Consider the following 11,384-nt stretch of genomic DNA (forward strand, 5'->3'; position numbering starts at 1 on the left):
GGGGTGTGGGTCTCTGATGTTGATTTCAGGGCTGTGGATGCCCTGATCCTGCAGCCCGGGCAGGATGAGACCCCGCTGGTGCTGGAGACAGCCCCGTTGTGGGTGGAGTCAGGGCAGGGGTGTGTGCGTACCTGTATACACTATACACAAATATTTATAAAGCCCCGTTTTCCCCCGCAGGCGCCACGCCAAGGGCAGCATCACATTGACGCCCCAGCCCGGTCACAGCGCCCTTACGGGGTGTCCTTGTGCCACACGGGAGGGGTGTTAGCAACCTGCCCCCCCTCTGCCCGAGCCGCCTCCGTGGAGCCCGGCCAAGGGAAATCAAGCAAATCCAGCGATTAACTCCTGCCGAGATCAGCGTGGGAGCAACGGGCGGATGGTTCCAGCCGGCAAAAGCGGGTCCTCTCCGCCCTACACCCGGTGCCCCGAAATAAAACAACTGCTTCAGCTGCAAAAGGCTTCGAGGGCTGGGGTGGGGGTGTTACCTGTCACCCGTGTGCATTGCTGGGGTGGGACATGTGGCCCAAATCGCTTGTGGGGCTGGAACTGGCACACAGGGAGGCTCAGAGATGGTGTCAGGGATTGCACCGTGTCCCCTTGCTGTCCCTGTGCGGGGGAGGCAGAGGGGCAGCTCTGTAGGAACAGAGCACTGTGTTCCCAGCGTGTTGCTGCAGTGTCCCCACAGTGTTCCCGCGGAGAAAATGCCATGGCCAGCACAGCCCTGAGCCCCAGCTTTGGGTTCCAGCGGAGCCCTCGAGCCCAGGTGGGTCTCATCATGGGGAGGGGAGGGTTTCCCCCTCCTCCGCTGGTATTTAGGGGACCACAAGAACCCAGAAATGCCACCTGTCCTCGGATGTGCTTCAGCAGAGAGATGCAGTACTTTGAAAACAATAATAGGTCAAAAATCAATAAACCGGTGGAGTTTTGGTGTGTGGAGCAGCGCGGTAGATGCTGTAGCCCCCCAGGTTCGGGGCGGCGCGGAGGGGTCTGGGGTCGGTTTGGTCCAATGCAGGCAGGCCTTGGGCTGGGCAGGCTGAGGCTGCACTGCCCTGAAGCTACGGGAGGTGCCGGGGGCTGAGTGGGACACAGGGGACAGAGGGGACCGAGGGGACACAGCGAGGGGACCCCGCGGAACCCCGGCAGCGCGGGGACCCGGCCCCGCCCACTCCACTCAGGCCACACCCCCTGGCCGACAGCCGATAGCATCACCCAATGGGAGCGGCGGGTTTGCGCCAGGCCCGCCCCCTTCCCCGCCCCCGCGCGCTGATTGGCGGCCGCCGGCGCCGGCCCGCACATGGGCGCTGTGCGCGGGGCTGCAGGTTCGAGGCCGCGCTCGGCGCCGTTTGGCTCCGCTCGGCTCCGCTGCCCGCCCGCCATGGCCCGGCGCAGCGCCCTCTCCATCCGCATCGTGGAGGGCAGGAACCTGCCCGCCAAGGACATGTGAGTGTCCCCCCGCGGGGGCCGGGAGAGGTTCGGGGCGGGGGCATCCCCAAGGGAATCGCCGCTTTCCCTGGGGTGCTGCGGGGTGGCCCCCCAACAGGTCCCTGATGGGGACACCACCCTCAGATGGCCTTAGAGCCTCCTCTCTGCTTTGGGGGCTTGGCCAGAACGGTTTGGAGGTCCCCCAGCATTGCATGTGATTTAGGGGCTCACCCCCAGGTGGTTTTAGGGTCCCCTTTTGGGGTATCACCCCTTGGGGTGTTCCCTCCAGGACGGCTTTGGAGTTGTCCTGCATTGAGGATTCCCCCCAGGGTGGCTTTAGTGTCTCCCCCCCAGCACTGAGTTTACTTTGGGGGTTTCCTTCAGGGTAGATTTGAGGTATCCCCAGCAGTGCATCTGCTTCAGGGGTTCCCCATAGGGTGGCTTTGGAATCTCCCTTGCTCTGGGGGTTCCTCTAGGATGGCTTTGCTGTTGCCTTGCTTTGGAGGTTCCCCCAGTGTGGTTTTGGGATTCCCCTTGCTCAGGGGGGGTTCCCTTCAGGACGTTTTTGAGTGCCCCCAGCAGTTCTTAGCGCTTTGGGGGTTCCTTGAGAAGTGCTGAGACACCCCCCCCCCCCCCGATTTGGGGACTCTCTGCGGGATGGGTTCAGGTGCTGTGGGATGCCCCCAGCAGTGTTTTGAGTACCCCAAGCAGTGCTCCCACTTTGGGGGCTCCCCTGTACTGCCCCGGGGCAGGGCTGTCCCCACCACAGAGGGACCCCGGCCGCGCAGCAGGACCCGGTGCCTCCGTCCCCACAGGAGCAGGGGCTGCCCGGTGCTGTGTCCCCAGCCCCGGCTCCATCCCAGCTGGCTGAGGGCTGGGGGGAGCCCTTGGCTCGGGATTTCCCTCCCAGAAAATCCCGGTGTTCTCCTCACGGCTCTGATCCTTATGGGGCGGGATATGGGGACAGCAGCGCGGTGCCCTCCTCCGCCACCAAGGCAGCGGGAAGCTGCTGAGGAGCGCTCGGCAGCCGGAAAACCAGCAAAAATCCCTGCAGCCGTCATGGAAAAAGAGGATAAACAAGGAAAGAAACATGACTTTTTTTTTTTTTTTTTTTTTTTTTTTTTTTTTTTTTTTTTTTTTTTTTTTTTTTAAATCCCGTGTGTCAGGGCTTGATTTTTAAATCCCTTGGCACAAGTCCCCGCCGGAGCTTGACCCAGCACGGGCGGGCTGTGGCTTTCGGGAGCCTCTGGATTTTGGGAGAGCCGGAAAGCTGCTGTGCCACAGCGCCTGGAGCGCAGCTTTCCGCACCGGTGCCTTTGGGACGTGGCGCTGGGCTGGGACAGGGGGAGGGAAACCCGAGCGCGACCTTGGCCGTGCCTGGCCCCGGCCCCCTCCCCTGCCCAGCGCCTCGGGGGATCCGGTTCCCTGCCCTGGCACGGTTTTGGGATCGCTGGTGTCCTCTGGGGAATTCCCTCTGCGGGGTGTCCCCGCTGCATGGGCAGCTCAGACCCTGCTGGCAACAGCCGGGGGTGATGGAGCACCCCAAAATCCCCATGGGGAACCCCCAGATCCCGCAGGATTTGGCACAAGGAGTGATGGGAGCCCCCCTTATCTTTACCCCACGAAAGTAAGGGAAAGGGTGTGCCTGATTTTTTTTTTTAATGGTTTTTCATTTTAAAAATTACTTTATTTAGTATTGATTTTTTAAACGTGACATTTAATTCCTTTTATTTGAATTTCTGTTTTATTATTTATTTATTTTATCGGATTATTTGAATGTTAGGATAATAAATAACGCCAATAATTTTTAATCTTTAATTTATTCTAATCTATTCTATTTTTATTTCAGTATTTTCTCTTTTAAACTTTGTATTTAATTATTTATTTTTTACATTAGTTTTTCCTTTAATTTTTGCCCTTGTTTCTTTCTTCATTTATTATTCCGTGGTTTATTTTATTTTTCCTCTATTTTTTTCCTATATTTATTTTTCCTCTATTTATTTTCCTCTATTTATTTCTCCTCTATTTCCTCTATTTTTCAATTCCATTTAAATTTTTTTTATTCCATGTTTCTTTTCTTTTTTTTCTTTTTTAGTTACATTTTTAGCCAAATTTTCTTCTATTTTCCTTTTCTTTTTCAATTCTATTTTCCTTTCACTTACCATTCCATTTTTCCTTTCCTTTTCACTTCTACTATTTCTTTAAATTTCAAATTTATTTCTTCTCACCACCTCCCCAGGGCAGAGCAGCGCTGCTGCCTACACCAGTTAATTTTTAATTCCAGCCCTCCACGGCTCCTTTGCTGCCGGAGGGGCGGCTGCGGGTTCCTTCCCCCTTCCCCTGGGCTCATTTCTCATTTCCCTTTTCCAAAGCCCTTCCCCTTTCCTGCTCCTTCTCTGCACGCAGAGCTGCCCGAGCGACAGCAGCGCCACAAATCCCTCGGTGACATCCCGGGACAGGGATGCTCTGCGGGCGCTGTCACCCATTCCGCCTTTGGAGCAGCGATTTCTCCTCATCTCATCCAAAATCTGCGCCCCTCCTGGCAGCTCGGGCACGGGTTCTGCCCATCCTGTGTTTAAATCTCTGGAAAACGCCATGCCTGGGTGGCCACCAGGAGCTGATGTCCCCACGCTGGGGACAAGGGTTTGTGGCTGTGGTTGCCGGGCGCAGCTGGAGCTGGCAGCTGTTCCCTTTCCGCCTGCCCGCTCCCGCAGCCCCGATGGTTTGCACAAGGCAGGAAATGCCCGCGATGGGCTCTGCTTAATGGCTCTGCCTAAAAATCCTCTGCGGAGCGGGGCTGGCGCGGAGCGGGAGCGGGAGCGGCTCCCGGCAACTGCTGCAGCCGCGGGGCCGGGCTGGGAGTGCCCGGGAGCAGGGATGTCGCTGTGGATCCCGGGATGTCGCTGTGGATCCCGGGATGTCGCTGTGGTACCATTGGATGTCACTGTGGATCCCGGGATGTCACTGTGGAACCCGGGATGCACCGCCCCGAGAAATCCCTGCAGGGCACGGAGTCCCTCAAATCCTTTCAGTCCCTTCCAACCCCTTTGGATCCCCCAAAATCCCTTTCAGTCCTCATCAAAACCATTTCAGTTCCCTCCAACCCCTTTTGATTTCACCAAATTCCCTTTTAGTCTCCCTCAAAACCCTTTCAGTCCCCTCCGATCTCTTTTGGATCCCTGCAAACCCCTTTCAGTCCTCATCAAAACCGTTTCAGCCCCCTCCAATCCCTTTTGATTCCTCCAAACCACCTTCTGATTACTCCCAAGAACCCTTTCAATCCTGCTCAAAACAATTTCAGTCTCCTCCAATCCCTTTTGAATCCCAAAAATACCTTTCAGTCCCCTCCAAAAACCCTCTGGATTCCTCCAAACTCTTTCAGTTGTCCCCAAAACCCTTTCAATCCCCCCAGCAGCTGCCTCTCAGCCTCCTTGGATTTGGGATGTGGAGATCATTCGGTGCCTGGAGTCCACAGGCACCTTCCCTTTCTCCAGGATGCTGGTGGCTGGCTGACAGTGCCACTGGGATTGCTGTTAATGAGTTATCCGTGCTCCAAGCTGCTCAGTGCCTGTGGGATGGGAGCCACAACCCTTCCATGACCTTGGCCAGCCCCCAGGTCCTGGCTGCTTTGTCCCTGGCTGGAATTCTCACCCCTGACCCTGTTTCTGATGAACCAGGGCAATAATAAGCTGTAAAACCATGATTATTTTTTGGCAAGGGTGACTTGGGCTGTCCCCAACGTGGTCAGAGCACAGTGGTGGCAGCCCTTCACATCCTCTGCATCCCTGGGGTGTCCCTAGGGGTGTCCCCTTCCCTGTGGGAGTTTTGGGGGGTCTGGGGACACTCTGGGGCTGCAGCAGCCTCCCAGTGTGTGAAATTGGGCTGCAGGTGCCTGAAGCTGTTTCGGGGAAAGGGTGGGTTTTGTTTGCTCCTTGCCTTCCTGTGTGGAAATGGAAAAGCCACTTCTGGCAGCCAGCAGGACCCAGTGGCCGGACACGGCCAGGGAGGAGTGTCCCCGGTCTGGAAGCCAAGCTGGGGTCACCCTGTGCTGGCAGCTGTGGCCAAATTCCCCCGTGGAAACTTTTGGCAGCCTCTGTAGCCCAGCCTCACCCTCAGGGCTTTGTCTCTGCAAGGTGGAGGTTGTCAGGGCTGAAGGCTTTGGTCACCCGTGGCCATGAGGGTCCTGTGGGTTGGGTGGTGGCCAGGCTGGGGCTGGTGGCACTGGCAGAGCTGTCCCTTGTCCTTCTAGCACGGGGAGCAGTGACCCGTACTGCATTGTGAAGATCGACGATGAGGCCATCATCAGGTGAGTGGCCCAGGTCCCTGGCTGGTCCCTAAAACTGCTGAGCCCCAAACCTTGCTCCTGGCAGGTCTCCATCTGCTGCAGGCACTTTATTGTTATGATTATTGTTAAGATCATTGTTATTCGTTATTATTCCATACTTTGGGCTGAGATGCTCCTGCAGACACAGAAGTGTCCAACAGCTCATGGCCCCCTTCCCCTACAGCCCACCCCTGTGTCTTGCCAGCCCAGAGCCACAAGACAGGGCAAGGACAGGGACAGAGACTCATCCCTGCCCCAGCTGAGGGCTCCAAACTCTGGGTGCTGCCCTCAGCCATGCAAAAGCTGGGAAGGTCCCAGGGCTGGGGAGTACCCCAGAGAGGGAGCCCTGCCCCTCTTGTCACCAGTGCCACCTGCCCCACAGGACTGCCACCGTGTGGAAGACACTGTCCCCATTCTGGGGGGAGGAATACGAGCTGCAGCTGCAGCCAGGTTTCCACAGCATCTCCATCTATGTCATGGACGAGGATGCACTCAGGTGAGGTGGGGCACAGCCTGAGGACTCAGGTGGTGGCTTTGGCTCTCTACATGCTCAGCTCTGCTGTTGATAACAGAGAATCAGCTGGCCACACTGCTCTGGGCTTTGGGACATGGATGGGTGAAGTTATCTCCCAAGGATATTGTCCAGCTGGCAACAGAGGGTGGCTGATGTACCACACCATGGTGGCCCCAATCCAGGATCCCCAAAGTCTGGGCTATCCTATCTGAGCACCAATCCCATGCCATGTCCTGCTCCCACTTTTGTTTTCCAGCCGTGATGACATTATTGGGAAGGTCTGCATCACCCGGGACATGCTGGCAGAGCACCCCAAGGGTAGGGCAACGAGTGGCTGAGGGGTCCCAGCAGGGCCCCATCTCCCACCCTTTGGACAAGCTGCTCCTGAGGAGTTCTCCAATGACCCCTTTGTGGGGATCCCCCCTTTTCTCACAGGATACAGTGGCTGGATGAGCCTCAGTGAGGTGGACCCTGATGAGGAGGTGCAGGGGGAGATCCACCTGCGGGTGCAGGTCCTGGGCAGCCAGGGCAGCCGGCGGCTGCGCTGCTCCGTGCTGGAGGCCAGGTGAGAGGGGCACGAGGCTGGCAGGGCTGTGTGTGCACTTGTAGTGAGTCTGAGCTGCTCCATGGCTCAGTTTCTCTGGTGTATCCAGTCCTTTGGGTGCACAGCATTGTCCTCATCACCCAGCAGGTGCTGCGGGTGCTGGGGCAGGGTCTCATCTGCAGGTCTTTGGGACATGTATCTTGAGATTCCCTGGGAGAGGAGTGGGTGCCACGGGTGCCTGTAGGTATTTTGGGAAGTTGCTGGTTAATTCCCTCTCTTCTTGGCAGGGATTTGGCCAGGAAGGACAGGAATGGTGCCTCTGACCCCTTTGTCCGCCTGCGCTACAACGGGAAGACGCAGGAGAGCACTGTGAGTGCAGCTTCAGCCATCCCCAGCCTGCCAAGGGTGCAGCTGGAATCTGTCCATGGGGAAACCTAGAGCCATCCCTGTCCCCCAGCATCCCCAGCTTGGTGTCCCTGAGAGACAGATCCACCCAGCAAGAGGGGACACAGCTGCTGCCTTTGCAGGTGGTGAAGAAATCCTGTTACCCGCGCTGGAACGAGACCTTCGAGTTCGAGCTGGCCGAGCCCGCCGGGGAGAAGCTCTGTGTGGAGGTGTGGGACTGGGACCTGGTTGGCAGGAACGACTTCCTGGGCAAGGTGAGCCCCAAACCCTTTCAGTGCTGCTGGGATCCTGCCCAGCTGCACACCCAGCCCTCTGCTGCCTTCCCTCCCAGGTGGTGTTCAGCATCCAGGGGCTGGAAGCGGCCGGGCAGGAGGAGGGGTGGTTCAGGCTGTGGCCAGACAAGTCCAAACCAACAGAGCATGAGTGAGTTTTGGCACAAGCTGTTGGGGTGTGCTGGTGGTGGTCCCAGTACCCTCAGGAGCTTTAGGGAGGGGGGTTTTCCTGGGATGCATCATCACTTTGGAGGGGTAGCCTGGGGTGTCAGGTCATATCCTGCTTTGTGAAGCATCCATCCATGGATCCATCCATCCATCCATGGATCCATCCACCATCCACCCACCCACCCACTCCGTGCTCCTGCAGGCGCCGGGGCAGCCTGGGCTCGCTGCAGCTGCAGGTGAAGCTTCGGGATGAGACAGTGCTGCCCTCCCACTGCTACCAGCCCCTGGTGCAGCTCCTGTGCCAGGAGGTGAAGTCGGGGTGCCAGGTGAGGGGTCCATGCCCAGCCCTGCTGGAGCACCCCCATTTCCCAGCTCTGTGCTGTGGTGTCTGCCTGCCTTGGGCTGTCACATTATGGTGCCTCTTCCCTCCAGGATGGCCAAGTGCACCTGGTCACCCTCCTGGACGAAACCACCACGGCTGAGTGCCGCCAGGAGGTTGCCATCAGCTTGGTCAAGCTCTTCCTGGGCCAGGGGCTGGTCAAGGAGTTCCTGGACCTGCTCTTCGAGCTGGAGCTGGCCAAGCCATGTAAGGCTGGAGTGGAGAGTGGAGATGGAGGCTTCTTTATCATCTCCTGGGGCTGCAAAACCTCCAGAGCCTTTTGTGGGCATTTTTTGGGAGTGGTGGTTGAAGGTCAGCAATTACACTGTGGGATCTGTTGGGTTTGGATCCCAACAAATTCATGGGCTGAAGTTGGTGGAGGAACAGGTGGTTTGAGGTTAGGAAATCCCCATAACCCCCATGGAAATGGCCAGGGCAGCAGGACAGAGCCTGTGGGAATGACCCCCATGATTGCAGCAGCTCAGGGATGACCTGTGGCTATCCCCCAGGCCACGGACCCTCTCCTGTTTTGCAGGTGAGCCCAACACTCTGTTCCGGAGCAACTCTCTGGCCTCAAAATCGATGGAGTCCTTCCTCAAGGTGCCACACCAAAACCTGCTCTTCTCAGGTCATCCTGGCCCTGGGCTGTTCCCAGGGGAAGAACTGGGAAGGCTGGTGTGCTTGTGCCTTCCCCCAGGGTTGGGAGGCTGGAGAAAATCCACTGGGTAACCCTGGGAGTGTCGAGTGCCAAATCTCTGGCCCATCACTGTCCCCTGTGTGGTCTCTCGGCAGGTGACAGGGATGCCATACCTGCACTTTGTCCTGGGACCCACCATCTCCCGTGTGTTTGAGGAGAAGAAATACGTGGAGCTGGACCCTGGCAAGGTGGAGATCAAAGACGTCGGGTAAGGGGCTCGTGGGGTGGCAGGGCAGGGGTGGCCCCGGCGCTGGCGGTGACAGTGACAGTGACACTACCCGCAGCTGCTCGGGGCTGCACAGGGTGCAGACGGAGGGCGAGGTGATCGAGCAGGGCCGACAGCACCTGCAGTCCTACCTGGGCGAGCTCCTGGACGCCATCGTCAGGTCGGCCCCGGCGTGTCCGCCCCTGATCCGCGCCGCCTTCCGCCAGCTCTTCCAGCGCGTCGGAGAGCGCTTCCCGCAGCACCAGGTGGGGCTGGGGCGGGGGACGGCGCAGGGTCAGACGGGGACAGCCCCAGGGGACAGGGTGTCTGGGTGTGGTCAGCTGCGGTCAGTGGGGTCCCCTCGTGGGCAGGGGGGCAGCGAGCGGGGCTGGACAGCAGCCCTGGGCACCGGCGCATCGCTGTTGGTGGGGTTATCCCATGCTGGGAGAGACCCTCACGTGTGTTCCCCACCCCCTCGGTGGTCACAGCACGCCAAATTTGTGGCTGTCACCAGCTTCCTGTGCCTGCGCTTCTTCTCGCCGGCCGTGATGAGCCCCAAGCTGTTCCAGCTGCGGGACGCGCACGCGGACGCGCGCACCAGCCGCACGCTGCTGCTGCTGGCCAAGGTGCGACAGGGACGGGGACACGGGACCGGGGCTTGGGCCGCCTGGCTGCCTCCTGCTGGGGACAGCCGGGTGACGCTGCCTCCCCGGGGTCCCCAGGCCATCCAGCTGGTGGGGAACATGGAGCCGGCGGCCGGGCGCGCCAAGGAGACGTGGCTGTCACCGCTGCTGCCCGCCCTGCAGCAGGGCACCGCCCGCATGAGGGACTTCATCACCCGCCTGGTGGGCACGGAGGAGGACGGGGGAGAGGAGGAGGGTGAGGGGCGGCCGCTAGGGCCCCCCCCGGCCGTGGTGAAGGAGGGGCTGCTCCTGGTGCACAAGACCCGGGGCAAGGGGCCGCTGCTCGCTGCTGCCGCCGGCAAGAAACTCCATTTCTGCCTCACCGGGGAGGCGCTCGGCTTCGGCAAGAGCCCCAGTGCAGAGGTACGGCAGTGCTGGAGGGGCGGGGGTGGCAGCGGGGTGGCGCTGACCCCCTCTGTGTGTGTGTCCCCTCCATCAGCGTATCGGTGCCATCGCCCTGGGCGACATCCTGGCGGCCGAGAAGGTGGAGGAGAAGAGCTTTGGCAGCTCGCACGTCATGCAGGTGGTGTACACGGCCCCGGGCGGGCAGCAGGAGACAGCCTACCTGCAGTGCAAGGTACGGCGGGGACAGCGGGGACACCCCGCGCGGGGTCACAGCCCCGGGTCCCTCTGACTGTCCCCAACCCCGCAGTGTGTCAACGAGCTGAACCAGTGGCTGTCAGCGCTGCGCAAAGTGTGCGGCAACAACCCCCGCGTGCTCCGCTCCTACCACCCCGGCGTGTTCCGCGGCGACAAGTGGAGCTGCTGCCACCAGCGGGACAGGACAGGTATGGGGAGGTGGCCCCGAGCCCCGCGGGGGTGCTGGGGGTGTCCCACTATGGTGACACTGCTGTCCCGCAGGGTTGGGATGTGACCGGACCCGGCACGGCGTCACCCTGCAGGACTGGAGTGACCCCCTGGACCCCACAGTGGAGGCTCAGCGCCTCTTCCACCACCTCCAGGGCCTCCAGGGGACCCTCAGGTGAGTGCCTGTCCCCGGGACCCCCCACACCTCCCCTGCAGCCCCTTCTGCTCTTGCCAAGGGCCCGGCCCTCTCCTCACCTCTCCCCAGGGAAAAGTACTGGGAGCTTCTGGAGTCAGAGGATGCCCAGAACGGCCCGCGGGGTGACGGTAGGTTTGGGGTGGGGGTTTTGGGGTCCTGTTGGGGATGCCCTGATTGGGAGCTGTCACAGGGGGAGCTGTGGGTTCTCAGTGTCCCTCCCCTCTCCCGCAGACGCTGCCCTGCCCGAGGGGCTGAGCCGGCTGTTCGCGGTGCTGGGGGAGCTGGAGAGCTGTCACCGCCGGGCGCAGCCCCCCGAGCCCCCGGCCCCCGCCCTGCTGCAGCTGCAGACGTGAGCGCCGGCTGCTCCCGCCCCGGGCACCGCGGCAATAAAGGCACTTTGTACCCTGCAGCCTGTCCCGTCTGTCTGTCGGGGATGGGGGGGATGGCCAGGGCTCTGCCAGTGCCACCGGTGCTGCTGCCGGTGACAGCTGAATCGGTGACGTCTCTTAGGTCTCTGCTGGTGCCATTTCTGGTGGCATCACTGGTGGTGGCATCACCGGTGGCTCTGCTGGTGGCCTGGTGAAAGCACTGGTGGGGATTCTCTTGCTGGTGCTACTGATGGTGGCACTGCTGCCATTGCTTGATGTCCCTGCTGGTGCCATTTCTGGCCGCCCTGCTGCTGCTGGTGGTTCTATGGATGGCAGCACTGGTGGTTCTGCTGGTGGCTGTTGTTGGCAGTGGTGGCGGCTCTGGAGTGTCAGCTGG

The 11,384-nt window shown here is 60.0% G+C and overlaps 1 protein-coding gene across 2 annotated transcripts; it reads left to right on the top strand.

The window, feature by feature from the left end:
• The first annotated feature begins 1,278 nt into the window (after positions 1-1,278).
• LOC306811480 (ras GTPase-activating protein 4-like) lies at positions 1,279-11,338 on the top strand. Of its 2 annotated transcripts, XM_079325228.1 has the most exons (20): positions 1,279-1,443; positions 5,675-5,731; positions 6,132-6,245; positions 6,520-6,581; positions 6,699-6,828; positions 7,095-7,176; positions 7,335-7,466; positions 7,544-7,635; positions 7,855-7,978; positions 8,085-8,238; positions 8,567-8,631; positions 8,824-8,936; positions 9,013-9,199; positions 9,422-9,559; positions 9,656-9,979; positions 10,056-10,193; positions 10,269-10,404; positions 10,478-10,598; positions 10,689-10,747; positions 10,851-11,338. In XM_079325228.1, the coding sequence occupies exons 1-20, from the start codon at positions 1,298-1,300 to the stop codon at positions 10,970-10,972; spliced, it is 2,496 nt and encodes an 831-aa protein (XP_079181354.1). In that variant the 5' UTR covers positions 1,279-1,297; the 3' UTR covers positions 10,973-11,338. The 2 variants fall into 2 exon arrangements, with proteins under 2 accessions (XP_079181354.1, XP_079181353.1); XM_079325227.1 differs by having other exon boundaries at positions 9,422-9,979.
• Positions 11,339-11,384: the final 46 nt, after the last annotated feature.

Source organism: Erithacus rubecula, assembly GCF_903797595.1.
Source record: "Erithacus rubecula genome assembly, chromosome: 22".
In the NCBI taxonomy this organism is placed as follows: domain Eukaryota; kingdom Metazoa; phylum Chordata; class Aves; order Passeriformes; family Muscicapidae; genus Erithacus; species Erithacus rubecula.

What these genes read in the sequence shown, in the direction of transcription:
- LOC306811480 (XM_079325227.1), top strand. Translation starts at nt 1,298, where the DNA reads ATGGGCGCTGTGCGCGGGGCTGCAGGTTCGAGGCCGCGCTCGGCGCCG. An exon ending in ATGGACGAGGATGCACTCAG is followed by an intron (nt 6,246 to 6,519) that starts GTGAGGTGGGGC and finishes TTTGTTTTCCAG; the next exon opens with CCGTGATGACATTATTGGGA. An exon ending in CAGCCTACCTGCAGTGCAAG is followed by an intron (nt 10,194 to 10,268) that starts GTACGGCGGGGA and finishes CCAACCCCGCAG; the next exon opens with TGTGTCAACGAGCTGAACCA.